The 14,338-nt window shown below is 57.7% G+C and overlaps 2 protein-coding genes across 8 annotated transcripts; both read left to right on the top strand.

The window, feature by feature from the left end:
* Positions 1-571: 571 nt before the first annotated feature.
* On the top strand, positions 572-9,606 carry ATXN7L2 (ataxin 7 like 2). 4 transcript variants are annotated; one of them, XM_032881537.1, is made up of 11 exons: positions 572-733; positions 2,620-2,685; positions 3,063-3,167; positions 3,581-3,791; positions 4,190-4,380; positions 4,959-5,041; positions 5,402-5,652; positions 6,433-6,631; positions 6,775-6,896; positions 7,382-8,344; positions 9,167-9,606. In XM_032881537.1, exons 1-10 carry the CDS (start codon positions 607-609, stop codon positions 8,271-8,273), a joined length of 2,247 nt encoding a protein of 748 aa, XP_032737428.1. In that variant the 5' UTR covers positions 572-606; the 3' UTR covers positions 8,274-8,344; positions 9,167-9,606. The 4 variants fall into 4 exon arrangements, with proteins under 4 accessions (XP_032737428.1, XP_032737425.1, XP_032737426.1 ...); XM_032881534.1 differs by having other exon boundaries at positions 4,070-4,380; XM_032881535.1 differs by having other exon boundaries at positions 4,094-4,380; positions 9,167-9,605.
* Positions 9,607-10,691: 1,085 nt separating this feature from the next.
* Positions 10,692-13,674, top strand: LOC116881627 (cytochrome b561 domain-containing protein 1). 4 transcript variants are annotated; one of them, XM_032881538.1, is made up of 3 exons: positions 10,692-10,919; positions 11,489-11,526; positions 12,088-13,674. In XM_032881538.1, exons 1-3 carry the CDS (start codon positions 10,772-10,774, stop codon positions 12,637-12,639), a joined length of 738 nt encoding a protein of 245 aa, XP_032737429.1. In that variant the 5' UTR covers positions 10,692-10,771; the 3' UTR covers positions 12,640-13,674. The 4 variants fall into 4 exon arrangements, with proteins under 4 accessions (XP_032737429.1, XP_032737430.1, XP_032737433.1 ...); XM_032881539.1 differs by having other exon boundaries at positions 10,693-10,919; positions 12,136-13,674; XM_032881542.1 differs by lacking the exon at positions 10,692-10,919 and adding an exon at positions 11,260-11,303 and having other exon boundaries at positions 12,136-13,674.
* Positions 13,675-14,338: the final 664 nt, after the last annotated feature.

Genomic DNA, 14,338 nt, shown 5'->3' with positions numbered 1-14,338 from the left:
GGGCACCGTGGGTTTCCCACAGAAGAGGCACAACACGGGAGCCGAGGACCCTCCCCCACTCCAACCCTTGTGTCCTTCAGCACATCCTACAGACTCCCTCCCCTTGCCCTTCTGATTCACAGCGCCCACCTCCCTGCACCTACCCTATTCGATCTACAGGGGAGCGAAGTCGCTTCTTGACCGCCAGCCCGGGAAGGGGCGCCAGCCAGCTGGCGAAGGAACGGCTTAGAGGGGCGTCTTGGGCAGAGAGAGGTTTGGGGCGGGGTGTGTATGCAGTGAGCTTGGGAGGGCGGGCTGGTAGCACAAAGAATGTGTGCACAAAGGTCAGGAGACGAGGTCCTGGGGCTTTGGTCTCTTCGCCCTCCGCAGTTGTGCATTTTGGAGGGGCTCTTGCTGCAAGCTCCGTAGGCAACAGCACCCCCGCCAAGACTACACTTCCCAGAAGGCTATGCGAGAGGGAGAGCGAGGGGAAGCCAACCTGTGCTGCGCTTGCGCAAAGAGTGAGCTGGAAAGGTGGGAGGGAGAGGGGAGGCGTGCCCGCGGCGGGGCTAGCGGGAGGGGGCCGCGCGGCGGTGGCGCCGGGGCGGGCGCGCGTCCGCGGCGGTGATGGCGGTGCGTGAACGCGCGGCGGCAGCAATGGCCGCTCTGGAGCGGCGGGTGCCGAGTCTCGATGACTTCGCGGGACAGAGCTGGAGCTCGTGGGTGGAACGGGCCGACCTGCCCGCGGCCGACGGTGAGTGAAGCTCCCGTAGAGTCCGGGGACCCCAGCACTGTCTCCCCTCCCCCTCTCCGGGCCCCCGCCAGCAGAGGGGAGCCGCCGACGGGAGCCGCCGTCCGGCTCCCCGGCCCCCCAAACAAAGGACCCGCCGGGTCCTAGTGCCCGCCTGCTCCGTCACCTTCGCGCCTCCGGGTCCTAGCGCCGGCCCACCGCCCGCAGCCCACCCTGCCCACCTCTGCCTCTGCCGGTGCCCCGTACCTGCCCCGACATCTGTTTGCCTTTACCTTTCTCTCCGCCTGCTGTCCTCTAGCTTCCGCCCCTCCTACACCTGCCTAGGGCTTTCCCCGTCCGCAACAGTCCTCTCCACGTGTTTCCCACGCACCCCACTTCTGTGCCCCCCTCCCAACCCCCCTTGTTCCTTCGCCTTCTGCCCCACACCTCCTGCTCCTTTTCGGCGTTTGCCAGCGGGTTGCAGTACCACTGGACCCCCGCCTCCTCCGCATTAGTTCGTCGGTCCATCCATTTATCCATCCTCCCTTCCTCCCTCCTTCCCTCCTTTCCGTCCATCCATCCCTCTGTGCCTCAACCCTCAGTCCATTCCCGGGCCTCTTGCCTGCCTCTTGGCTCTCTCCCCTGACCCCCACCTTCTCTAGGCCCCTGAGTGCCTTTGGTAAGCGGGCTGACATCTCCTTCTGCTGATCTTTGTCTCCTGGGCCCCAGGGGGCACCTGGCCTCATGGCCTTTGGGGTGACAGCAGGCATCACAGCCCTGAAGAAGTTTGCAAGTGAGAAGAGGTGGAGGAGGAGTCCGCATGGAGCGGTCTCTGATGACACTTGTTCTCCTCTGAGACGTCTGACTCCCAGCTCAGTTTTGCCCATCAGTGCATTTTAACGGACTTAAGAGTGGGAGCTGCCCCTTGTCTCTTGCATGCCTGACCCACTACCCCTCATATCTGGAGATTATATAAGACTGTCAGCGATCTTCTCATCCTAGAAAGGGGCAAATCTGTCAGTAGGTGTTAGAAGCACATCTAAGTAGATGCCCAGGCCACCCTAGGGCTGTCCCATGCTGGGTGGGCAAGGATGGGGCCATTGTCAGGGTCTGGGTGCTTTGAGAACCGGAAATGGAATCAGACGGGTTTGGTGACTCAGAATTGATTTTTTTTCCAAGGGACAGGGAGGGGGCATAAAGGAGGGAGGGGAGAGGAGTAAAGTAGGGGGATGGGGGAAAGAGCTGCTTTGCACAGCTAAGATGTTTTTGTCATCAACCCAGAAACTGAGGTATAAGGGCAACCCTTGCTCAAAGCCCTCTAAAGAGGGGAGGGGCTTGCATAGCTGACCAAATGGACTTTGAAGATGCCAGAGGACCCCCTGAGATGGCAGTTTCTCTGCTCTGTGACCATGTCAATGCAAGACCTGAGAAGCTGGGTGTAACTTTGTCAGTACCACAGTAACCCAGGTGGAAGAAAGTCACGTTCATGGGGATTGGGACCTGGGAGATATCTGTTTGGTGTGGCACAGAGTAGCAGGAAGGACCGTATGAGAAATCTCAAGATTTATAGCAAAATATGTTAAGGATTGTTTCCCATTTAAATGGGGAAGTGGCCCAGAAAAGAGATCATACTTATTCACAATCACCCAGCTACCTAGCAGTGGAACCCTTGGAATGAAGGGTCCATAAGAAAGGTGGCAGGGGCTCAGCTCAGCTACCTTTCCAGAGGTAGCAGCTGAAAGAAGAATGGGCACTTAAGAATGACCCACTGAAAGGCTCTCCAAGGGGTCCTGAGCACCAGGAGCTTATTAGAGAGTGTGGGCTTCCTACTGCTTGGCTGCCGGTGCTGGTTGGGTACGAGACGGGGTTTCTAGTGGGGATCGTCCTTCTAAGCTGTGTTTCTCCTCCAGGGGCTGAGCTGGAGGAGAGTAACAAAAACATGAAGAAGTTGGATGCCATGACCCTCATTAAAGAAGGTGGGAGTTGACACACATTAGGTCTGGGGCCTAGGGTAGACAGGACCACCTTCCTCTCTTCCAACATATCCCAGGAGGTGGCTGCTTTAAGCAGCAGGTCTGGGGATCCTCGCTTTGCTAGGTCTGAGTCAGCCCATTCCCCTGCCTCCTGTGACCTGTTGTGGGAGATCTTAATCAATCATAGGTGATTGGGCTCACTCACCTGACAGCCTATGTTCTTAGGTTGAGCTCTAGAAGCTGAGGGCATGCAGCATAAAGCCTGTCATGTCAGCTGGGGAGGGGAAAGTGTCTTCTGGGAGTTGGGGGGAGTGCTGTCTGATCTTACAGGGAAACCCTGGGATCCCCAGCCCCAGTGATAAGGGCTTCTGTCATTGCAGACATGTCCATCTTCGGGCACTGCCCTGCCCATGACGACTTCTATTTGGTTGTGTGTAACCATTGCAGCCAAGTGGTGAAGCCTCAAGCTTTCCAGAAGCACTGCGGTGAGGGGAGCCCTAGGGAGGAGATAGAGGGGATAGGGAAAGGTAGAATGTGGAACTCTGAGGGCAGGGTCAGTTGGGAGGTCATATGGGTCATGGAGGGGGAGGCCTTGGGGATCAGAAGGTCCTGGGGGTGGCTTCAGATGATTGTGGCCTGTCAGAGTGATTGTTTGAGCAAATTCTAGGAGAATTTTGGGGAAGAATTAGGGGAAGAGTGGAAAGGTTCAGGAAGCCGAGTCCTAGAATTTTGAGTCTTGGAAGGGTCAGATTCAAGTGGGAAGATGGCAAATTTAAAATCTCAGGCTTAGGCAATTACAGATTTTGGTATCATGAGTCTGTGAGCAGGGTTAGGAGGTTGGGGGAGGAAGCACTTGATACCACTCACCTTGATTACTCTCTCCACCTCCTGGTGACAGAAAGAAGACATGGGCCCCTCAGCAAGCTTTACGCCCGGGCCCCACCCCCACCTCCAGCCCCTGCCAGCTCTCAGAAATGCCATGTAGTGAATGGGCAGGGCCCAGCTTGTAGGGCCCCGGGTTCCACCAAAACCTCCTCCAGGGAGAAGGGCCAGGGGTCCCGGAGCCGTGGCCACCCGCCTCCTGAGAAGACACAGAAGGACAACCTCTGGTAAGGAGAGGCTGGAGACTCCCTGAGACCAGCCTTGACCCTGACCTTAGTCCAGGGAGGGGTTAACACGAACGGAGACAGCTGTGGGGCAGTGGGCACTGCTCACAGCAGGAGCCAGCCACTCTCTCTGCAGCTCCCTTCCATGTGCTCCAAGGAATATGGGGTCCCCTGTCCCCATGTTCTGCACCCCTGCTGGAGCCCACCCAAGTTTCGGGGCTGGGAAGGAGATGGCTCTGGGCTAGAGTCCAGGGCCCAAGCCCAGCCCCCCTGCCCCCCAGCCCACACCCTCTCTCCATGTGTAGCCTTTTCGTGCCTGTGGTGAATCTGGAGAAGATGTCCAGTCTCCCGAAGCCCGATGGACATGGAATCAGGGTGGCCCCGCCCTCTGCTTTCCTCAGCCAGCCTGGTGGCCTCACCAAGGACTCCCCTGGGAAAAACCCCATGGCACCCCCTTCTAAAGAACCTCCGGGGAGAGAGAGCATCGAGATGACCCCCAGCGAGGGCCCCAGTCACCGGGCTGAAGGCAGCCCCCCTGAAAAGGAGCCTGGTGGAGCCAGGCTGCCCCCCAAAACCCATCGGAAGATGGCCCGTGAGTAGTCATGGTCTTGGGAGTCAGGAAGGTAGAGTGGGGGACCCCTTTGGACTGCTTTGTCCTTGGGCCTATTGGAGAGGTCAGGAAGGAGTGGGCCTGGCCATCCCTGGTTACCACTTGACGTGGGCATACACTTGCTTTCTAGGAAGCTTCTCTCCAGCTCAGGTCTCCTGACCAAGGCTAAGAGAGCTTATGCCCAAGCAGGGGAAGGTACTCTTCCTTACCCTGGGCCATTGACCTTTATCTCTCCTCTCACCTAGATCCAGGGCACCAGACCACTCCCACAGCTGGTTTCCCTGGCATCCCAGATGCCTGTGGCTGCTTTTGTTGCTTGATCTGCATTGCCCTGTTTTGGCCTTGGAGTCACCAAAAGGAGCACCTGGGCTGGGAATGGGGGCGGGGATGGTTGTTGTGCCCAGAAGAGAGTTTCTCTCTGATGCCCAGCGGAGTTTCTCTGGAAGGCCATAGCCTGGTCTTGAAGGCTAGAGGTTCTTCTGCCTTAGGCCCAGCTCTTCCCAGGTCTTCCGTGGGCCTCCTGGAAATGGCCTTGAGGTTCATGGGAATTTTCCCCACAGGGAAGGAGTGCGACCTCAACAGGCAGTGTGGGGTAATAAACCCAGAGACCAAAAAGATCTGTACACGCCTGCTGACCTGCAAGGTAATCTCCGTCCCGCTGCACAGAGTGAGGGAGGACAGCACAGACATGGGCCCTGGGCAAGGAGAGAAACTGCAGTGTTATCCAAGATTCAGCTTGGGGGGTGCAGGTGAAGCCCAGGTAAGGCAAGGGGGAGAGGAGGCTGCCCCCAGTGGGGCCAGGCTGGAGGCAGTAGGCAGACTGCCCCACTCCAAAGGAAGATTCTGGGCCTGTGGCGGCTGGGAGTGAAACAAAGAAACACAAGTACCCCTACAAACTCACTCAAACCCCCTCTCTCTGCTTGCCTAGGCTTGCACACACTGCTGCCCCTCACTCCTGCTCAGCTCACACGCCCTTCCCATCCTTCACCCTGCTCTGTTCTAGATCCACTCGGTGCACCAGCGCCGGGAGGTCCAGGGCCGAGCCAAGGACTTTGACGTGCTAGTGGCAGAGCTGAAGGCCAATTCCCGCAAAGGGGAATCTCCCAAAGAGAAGAGCCCAGGGCGCAAGGAGCCCACTCTTGAGCGCCCCTCCCAGGAGCCCCCCTCCTCAGTCCAGGTTGTGGCAGCGGCCGCCCCCAGCAGCACCTTCTCTGCTCGCGCCAAGCAGACCTACCCATTCTGTGCACTGCCCAGGTACGTCCAGGTCTAGTCCCCCACCTGGGGACACTTGGTCCCAAGCCATCAGGGGCCTTGGGAGACAGGCCCAGGGAGTCGCACTCCACCCCAAGCTGGGGAGCTAGCTGGAGCCCCTGTTAGCTGTGCAGAAGCAGGGGACTCCCCGTTCCTACCCCAGAACACCGAGGCACTTCAGCCTCTGTAGGGGCCTGGTTCCAGTGCCTGGGATAAAAACCTGTACCTGGGGAACTGAAAGGATCAGGGTCCTGGGTGAGGCAGTCCTACTGTGTGTTCATTCACTGGCCCCTTCATGTGCAGAGGCTGCGCCAGAGCCCGGGGAGAACCCACCTTGCCAAAGGAGACACACACACATCTCTGCCCATAACACAAGGGGCGGACCCGAAACAGGCTCAGCTCCCAGAAAGGCTGACAGGAATATGTGATGCGAGAGGGGGTTGAGAGAATTGACGGGACTGACCAGAGCTGGGTGCAGTTAAGCTCAGAAGATGTTCTGGAGGAGGCGAATCTGGAGCAGATTCCCCACCGCCCCAGGAGGCAGGGCCTGGGAAGCGAAGGGGCTGGGGAGAGGATCCCTTGGGAGCTGTGGCCCCGACCTTTCTGGCTCTCACTCTTGTGAGCTCTGTTGTTCTCTTCCTTCCCGTCCTCCTTTCTCTTTGTCTCATTGCCCAGCAGGGTGTCTGCCCTGGCTTTTTTTTTTTGAGCTTGGCGGGTTCAGGGACACCCCCACCCTGACCCACTCCCGTCTCATCGCCCTCACGTCCCCTTTGGCCCTTCCAGGTCCCGGGCCTCCTCTGAGAGTGAGTTGGATGATGAAGGCCCCTGTGGTGGTGATGGGGACCCAGGCCTGTTCCCCTTTCCCCTGCCCCGGGGTGGGGCCCAGGCCTCCAGCGAGGAGAGTGAGGAGGAGGGGACATCTGACGACCTCCACCTCCCCCCTGACTGCCATTATGCAACCCGGCCCCCGCGGCCACAGGCGGTAAGGACCTGGGGCAGGGACCTGGGGTGGGGGGTGGCCCAGCCCTCCCAGCCCACAGCCTGGGGAGGAGGTCAGATCCTTTGCGCAAGCGCCCTCCCTGCCTCCCAGGCCCCGCTAATCATGGCCCTTCCTTCTGCCTCTAGTTCTGCACCTTTGGGAGCCGGCTGGTGAGTCCAGGATGCTACGTGTTTAGCCGCCGGCTGGACCGGTTCTGCTCAGCACTGAGCTCCATGCTGGAACGGCACCTCAGCTCACACATGTGGAAGTGAGTCTTTTGGGCCTGGAATTGCCCTCCCTAGACCCCGGGCCCCGGACATCCATGGGCTTCAGAAGCCCTCATTCTTCTCACCTACCTGTAGATGCGGTTCTGCTGTTCGGGCGAGACCCCAGATAGAATGAAGAGGAGGTGAGGGAACTTGACAGCCTGTGGCTGGGCCGAGGCAGGGCAAGAATGAGGGGTGTGGGAGTGAAGCCTGACTCTTATCTGTCACTTCCAGTACCTTTTGGGTAACTAGGGATAGGGGTGCCCAAAAAATTTGAAATAAGGTTCTTAATGGGTCACTATACTAGTTCACAGCTGTCTACCCCTGTGCTTTCTTCCTAAGCCTCAGTTCCAGCATCTCCCAGCAGATGGCAGCAAGGCTGGGGCTCTGTGGGCCATTTCTAGGTGGGGCAGAGAGCCGGGTGGAGGTTGGTGGGGAGGTCCTCTTGCTTGCTTGGCGTCACAGCAGAGCTCTCTTTTTGCTGCAGGAAGATCCCACCCGCGGCTGAGCCTCCATCCCACCTTGTCAGCTCCCCACTGTCTGCTCCCTTGAGCCCGTCCTCTACAGGCAGCTGCCCCCGCCTTCCAGGCCTGCCCCCCAGACCTGCCTGCCCAGCCTCCACACCCCCTGCCAAGGACAGCCTGGTCCCCAGCTACCCTGCAGGCTCCCCCAGTGTGGCCGCGGCCTGCAGCCAGGCAGAATGCATGGGGGGGGCCCAGGCCATCACCTCACCACTGCCTGCCAACACGCCATCCCCATCCTTCAGCAAACTCCCACCTTCGAAGGCCAGCAAGTCGTCCAAAGGCAAGGATGGGGTCGAGGTGGAGGCCCCTTCTCGAAAGCGAAAGTTATCCCCTGGCCCTACCACCTTCAAACGGACCTGCATCCTGGAGCCCTCTGGAAAAGGCAAACCCTCTGGCTGCCGGGGCCTCTCGGCCAAGACTAAAACAGCCCTGGGCATGGGGCTCAATGGGACGGTGGGGCCAAGAGTGAAGCGGGCAGGGCCTCTGGACTGTCGGGGCTCCCTTCATCAACCCCCGACACCCGTCAAGGCTTCTCAGCTGGACAGCCGGGGAGCAGCCGGGCACCCAGCCAAGGCCCTGCCCACTAACTGCCTCTCTGAGGAGGAGGTAGCCAAGAAGCGGAAAAACCTGGCCACTTACTGCCGGCCGGTGAAGGCCAAGCACTGCCAGGCCGGCGCCCGTGCCGATGCGGCCTGCTCCGTGCGCCGCAAGAAGCCGGGTCCTGCCATGGCCTTTGAGGAGAAGTGTTCTACACTGAAGGTACCAGCCCAGCTCTCTGGAGAGCATGGGCAGGGAGAGATCAGGATGGACCAGGGTAGAGCGCACAGTGGGAACCCAGCACAGAGAAGGTGCTAAGTGTTTGTGCAGGGAAGGGATTCTGAAAGGGGAAGTTGAGAGAGTTCCGGGGCCGTCTCCTCTAGGGAGAGGTAGGTCAGCTCTTTGAAAGGTGACCCAGCTTTTGCTTGATGGGCCTTCCCCTATCTATCTCTCCCTGAGCTGAGGAGATGCTGCCTGTCCCCTGCCCCCACACCTCCTTCTGTTTTAACAAAAGGGCCACTTTCTGATCTGGCTGTGGCCTTCACACCAGGAACTGGAGCCACCCCTGTCCCCCAAAGGAAAGGAAGCTGGACTTCATGAACTCTGATGGGAAAGGTTTGGGCAAGTGGGGTTGAGTGTGGGTCCCTAAGCAGTGGCCTGATATGCTGGGTGGCAGAGTGGGTGGGCTGGTCTTGTTCATGGGTTCTGCCCCTGGGCCTTAGGGCCTAGAAGGCCAGGGATGTCACCTGAGGTCCTTGTAAGCATATGTGCCCGCTTCCAGGATTTCATGCACCAGGCAAGTCCTCCAGGGTTTCTGGGAAAGCCAGCAGCCGGTTTATGCGCCTCTTCTGACGGGAGCCCTGGAGTAGCACACTCTGGGCTGTCCATAGGAGGGCAGGAGGGGCTTGCCCGTGGCGAGAAATTGGGTGCCCTCCTGGTGTAGACACAGGCCAGATGCATACCCACTCCTCTGGCACCCTTATGAGAGTAGTGAGTTGGACCATGCTCCCATGTGTGTGCGTGTGTGTGCACGGACATTCTCAGGCTGTCCCCAATCCACTGGCATTCATTTTTCCCCTCATCCATCGTTGGGTAGCAGCCCAGCCAGGAAGAAAACAAGCTTTAGCTCTCATGGTCCACACAGTTCACTGGGAAGCAGGACTGGTAGGCCCCCAGCCTGACCGCGTCTCTTGCCTCTTGTCTTCCTGCAGTCGAAAGCCCATTAACAAGAAAGTGCCTGCCCACCACGATGGAGCCGCCAGCACCTCCTCCCCTCCAGATCCGGGCCCCAGGCTGCTGCCGCTTTTTATAACTTTATATTATTTTTTTTAAGAAAAAAAAAAACTCTTTAAAATACCTCAAGACTGTCTCCCTGTTCTGTTGCTGCTAAGAAAATGTAAAAACAGAAACAGAGAAAAGGAAGGAAAAAGATGTAATAAAATGAGTGTCCTTGCTGTCCCCATCCGCACCCCAGGAGGTGGAGATGATAGGCAGCCAGATTCCAGCTCCTGGCGCTTGCCTGCAGAAGTCTCTTATGCTCCTATATTTTTGTCTAAACGGTGTGGGAATGGCCAGAGTTTGTGTCATGGGGGAGTCTTCTCTCCAGAGAGGATGATGAGGCATATGGCTCAGAGCAAGAAGGGCTCACCGGAATCTTTATCCCAGAGATGACTCCTGTCCTGCTGGGAAGGGAAACAACAGCGGCAAGGGAGCCACTCCTCGGGCTCTCCTTTCAGGTCTTTGCCCTGAGGGCCTGTGGGAGTCGGCCTGGGCCCTTTTCCAGTCTTCCAGCACTGCTGGGCCTCCATCCCGTCTCTGTGAACTATTGCCTCAGTCTCCTCAGCTGTTCCTGCCCTTGCCGTCTCTCCCTAGCAGCCTCATTTTCTCAACCACTGGGGGAGCTCAAATTAAGTTGGTAACTGCTCTAACGATGTCCGTGATTTCTGTGGGACAGGCTGTTTTGGTCCCTGGTCCCTGTCCCTGTGGGTTTGCCCTTCAGGAAAGGGTAGAGTCTCTTCCAAGTAGGCCTCCTTAAGCTGAACTACACCTTTTTGGAGGCAGGAAGGGGAAAGGTATGATCACTTACGAAACTTATGGTGTGGGAGGCAGCAGGAATGTGGGAGGTCCTTGTCCCTCAGGATCACCTGGCTTCCCAGGGCTGAGCAGATGGTATGGAGGTGGGAAGGGCTGGGAGTGCCCTAGTTCTTCCATGTAAGTCACTGGAGGCTAGTGTGCCAACAGGGGTGATACAGTTGTACCCCCCTCCTTTGGTCCTCAAACCTGAACTCACCAGGCATGGGCAATATTTTCTGGCTTGGTCCTTACCTTCCAGTGTCCTTGCTTTTAGGCAGAGAGGACTCTTAACTCCCTTAACAAGCCAGAAGAAGGGATGGCAGGAGGGCGTGGGCAAGCTGAGAATTCCAGTGTTTCTGGAAGACAGTTCAAAGCACTGGTTTCACACTCTTGGTTCATCGTGCAAAGTTTGTGACTGGGGTATGGGTGGAATCAGTTGCCATAAGTGTAATTTCCACAGGCTACTTGAGACGTAAGCCCTTGTGGCCAGAAAGGTACAAAGGAGGTTGACAGAAGAAACCCGGCTGCCCACCTGCTGTCTGGTCCTCTTCTGCCCCCGCCCCACGGCTCTCCAGGGCGGACGCGCTTTCCCCCCAGCCCCCAGAGGGCGCTGTGGGCGAGGCCGCCGTAGTGTCGGCGGCGGCCGGGGGAGGGGCTTCTCCCGCAGCAGCGGCCGCCTCCGCGATCGCAAACCCGGAAGACGCGCTCCAGCCGCTGGGAGTGTGCACCGGCCCGGCCCGGCCATGCAGCCCCTGGAGGCAGGTCTGGTTCCCGCTCCGGCGAGGGAGCCAAGACTGACCCTTTGGCTGCGGACAGGCAGTGGGATCTTGGCGCACCTAGTGGCTTTGGGTTTCACCATCTTCCTGACTGTGTTGTCCCGGCCAGGAACCAGTGAGTGTGCAAGGCGGGGCGGGGCTAGGGAAGGGGGCGGAGCCGGGATGCTAGAGGAGCGTAGCTGGGAGCGCTCCGAGACCCGGAGTGGGGACCCCAGCAGTGGAGGGGCGAGCTGTGGAGAGGTAGTAAGGGCGTGGTGGGGCAGGCCCCGGGAGGTGGGTCCTGGAAGGGTGGGGCTTTGGGCGCGGGGGTCGGAAGGCAGACACTCAGTTGAACTCACCAGTACAACAGAAGCGGAGCCCCTCGTGGAGGATGGAAGTAAAGGAGGCCAAGGTCCATCCTAGGACTGGGTTGACAGCTGCGAGCTGCCAAGCTGAGCTGCCGAGCTGCCGAGCTGCCGAGCTGCCGAACTGCCGGATGGGGAAGCCAGGCCAGACTGGTGTATGTTTGCCCCTTTGGTTGCTCAGCGTAAGCCCGATTGGCTGCTCCGCTTTGCACGGAGTTCCTCATTCGGGCTGGGAATAGTGCACTGACCTGCCCCCTGTAGCCGGATTGTTTGGGTTCCAGCCAGCCACAGGGGCAGAAACATGGTGCCCAGCCGTCAGTCTGTTCTCTTTGATTCTTAGGTCTTTTCTCCTGGCACCCTGTATTCATGGCCTTGGCGGTGAGTTTGAGTTTCTTTTCTGCAGCTGATTTGTTTGGAAATGCCCCGTAGGGAAGCATCAGGTTTTCAGAGGCTCACCCTTTTTCTAAGGCTCAGAGAGGTGGGGGAAAGAGCGAGGGTTCCATCGTCCCCTGTAACTTGGTTGGGAGATATGGAAGGCTGGGCTGTAGTTAATGTCAGGTGGTTGAGGGGTGTTGGGAGGGTATGGAAGATGTATCTTTCTCTCCTAGGGTCTGAAAGGAGGAAGTAGTAGTGGTGTTGTGCAATCACCCCTCCTTCCCAACTCCCTTACCTCCCACCCCCCACTCGCAAAATTCAGGAGGCAGTTTAACATTTGCTATAGATTTGCTTAACATTGGTTAAGAAATAGGGAGTCATTGCCTGCGGAGGTCGGCATGCCGGTCAGCCTGAATGATAAGACTTCCACTCAAGTGTTGATTCCCACTTGTGCCCAGAAATGCTGACCTGTGAGGCAGGAGGTCAGGGGCAGGAGTGGAGTTCTTTAGCCATTACCCTTTGTTGTCCTTGTTTGGACGTATGAGAGCACCTCCTTTTCCTTAGGCCTTCACGCTGGGCCTGAGGCTCACTGGCCCTCTCCTGTGTTCACAGTTCTGCCTCTGCATGGCTGAGGCCATCCTACTCTTCTCGCCTGAACACTCCCTGTTCTTCTTCTGCTCCCGCAAGGCCCGGATCCGGCTCCACTGGGCAGGGCAGACCCTGGCCATCCTCTGTGCAGCCCTGGGCCTGGGCTTCATCATCTTCAGCAGGACCCGCAGTGAGCTGCCCCACCTGGTGTCCTGGCACAGCTGGGTAGGGGCTTTGACACTGCTGGCCACTAGTGGTCAGGCACTGTGTGGGTTCTGCCTCCTCTGTCCTCGAGCAGCCAGGGTCTCAAGAGTGGCTCGCCTCAAGCTCTACCATCTGACTTGTGGACTGGTAGTCTATCTGCTGGCTACAGTAACGGTGCTCCTGGGCATGTACTCAGTGTGGTTCCAGGCCCAGATCAAAGGCACAGCCTGGTACCTGTGCCTGGCCCTGCCCCTCTATCCAGCCCTGGTGATCATGCACCAGATCTCCAGCTCCTACTTGCCAAAGAAGAAAATGGAAATGTGAGCTCCTCCGAACTCTGAATGTAGGTGGGACACTTGCCTTGGACCTAAATGTTCCCTTTGATGACCTTCAGGGGATCCATTTCAGAAGTAGTAGGGGTTTTATACTTCTTAACTGGGCTAGCAACTGCAGAAACCCAAAGTGCTATTTCTGATGACGGCTCAGTGAGTCAAAGTGGGGAAGTATACTGGGTGCCAGTGGAAGGTGGTGGGCAGGGCCGGGGGAGGCTTGATCCTGAAGCCTCCACTCTTGATGGGAGACAGAAGTTTTGGGTGGTGGTGGTGAGGGTGTTCACAGTCATTTCTTGCCTGTGTGTCTGATGGAGAATTGGGTTCCAGTAACTTATGAATGACAACAGTGGTTTTGGCGGGAGTGGGGGGTCTTCGAGAAAGCAGTGTGGAGGGAGACCATGGGTTACGGTTCTTATAGAGTCTGTTGGGCAACCTTAGGCAAGTCACACATCTCGGGACCAGTTTCCGCATCTGTGTCATGGGTGAGTGTTTCTAAACAATCTCCAATATTCAGTGTCTGTCAGGTTGATGCCACAAAAACACACTCCCCTCTCTGGACCGTGGTCTGGACCGCTAAGCAGACTCAGATGTCATTCCTAAATTCATTATCCCGTTATCCTTTGGAGGGACAGGTCTGCCCCCGTGGCCTTCCAGGAATCTGCTGATTGGGCTCCTGGACTAGGGCACAGGGGGTCAGGCACTGTGGAGAGAAGAGTCCTGGACAAGGCTCTCTTGAACTCCAAGACAGTTAAAAGCACTGAAGTCACTTTAAAGCTTTTGTAGGAGCGGAAGGGCATTGGCTTCAGCAAGCCTCTGGCTCCTGGCTGGGCTTCTTAGCTCGGTTAAGAACATTCTCCAGCCCACCTCAGAATCTGGGCTTGAGGGCTGCAGGGCATGGGTGAGTGCCTTTCCCTGCCAGGTGTTCTGAGTGGCACAGTTGTCCTGAACCTCTCATAGCCCTTCCTAGGGCTCAGGTTCATGACCTAGCACATACCTTTGTGGAGGTATTCCAAAGGTTTTAGAACAAAATAAGGAAGTGGGGTAGGGCTATTCTGGTCTAGGAAAAACAAAGTCTCCCTGGTTCCCCTTCTCAACTAAGCTCTTCTCAGTTGCTGTCTCTTGCCAGCTCTTTGGCCTAGGACGGGGCTGAGTGTGGTGCCAGTTGGCAAAAAGGGGCTGGGCCCTCTTCCCTGCAGAAACCCACTCCTTGTTCCAAACTGAGGGTAGTTCCCCAGGCTTTCCTCAGTGGTGAGCTGGGTGCCAGACTGGTTTCACTGTGGTCTGGCTCGCTCGGGGGTGGACCTCCATAGATCATGGCAAGGACTGAAGACAGCCACGCCAGGAAAGCTGGTGTTGAGGGGGATGGACAGCTCAGTGGGAGCTGCAGGAGGCCTGGATGAAGGGGCTGGAGCCCCAGTTCCGGGAGCAGGGCAGGAGCTCCTAGATGGCAGTAATTTAGAAGCCCTGGCTCTTCCTAAGATTGAAGACCTCCCTCCCTGAGTGGTTCAGAAGCAAGGAGGTTGGCATGTTTTAACAGTCTAGGAATGGGGACCTCAAGGGCAGAAGTCCTCTGAGCGGATCTCACTGGGTCAGATGGCGTCTCCTGGGAGCTCTCCAGACTTGGAGCATCTAAACTGAGGGTCTCTGCACCTTCAGAGGGTGATTATTCCTGTCAGCTTGCCTTCTCTCCC

This window comes from Lontra canadensis, unplaced genomic scaffold, assembly GCF_010015895.1.
Source record: "Lontra canadensis isolate GAN:19392208 unplaced genomic scaffold, GSC_riverotter_1.0 scaffold75, whole genome shotgun sequence".
NCBI classification, from domain to species: Eukaryota; Metazoa; Chordata; class Mammalia; order Carnivora; family Mustelidae; genus Lontra; species Lontra canadensis.
The sequence above is the reverse complement of the archived record's forward strand: the minus strand, read 5'-3'. Positions and strand labels throughout refer to the sequence as shown.

Bases quoted from the DNA above. Each gene is read 5' to 3' on its own strand.
- ATXN7L2 (XM_032881534.1), top strand. From the start codon at position 607: ATGGCGGTGCGTGAACGCGCGGCGGCAGCAATGGCCGCTCTGGAGCGG. The intron at 734-2,619 runs GTGAGTGAAGCT...TTTCTCCTCCAG, and splicing joins CGACCTGCCCGCGGCCGACG to GGGCTGAGCTGGAGGAGAGT. The intron at 5,042-5,401 runs GTAATCTCCGTC...GCTCTGTTCTAG, and splicing joins CACGCCTGCTGACCTGCAAG to ATCCACTCGGTGCACCAGCG.
- LOC116881627 (XM_032881538.1), top strand. From the start codon at position 10,772: ATGCAGCCCCTGGAGGCAGGTCTGGTTCCCGCTCCGGCGAGGGAGCCA. The intron at 10,920-11,488 runs GTGAGTGTGCAA...TTTGATTCTTAG, and splicing joins GTTGTCCCGGCCAGGAACCA to GTCTTTTCTCCTGGCACCCT. The intron at 11,527-12,087 runs GTGAGTTTGAGT...CCTTTTCCTTAG, and splicing joins CTGTATTCATGGCCTTGGCG to GCCTTCACGCTGGGCCTGAG.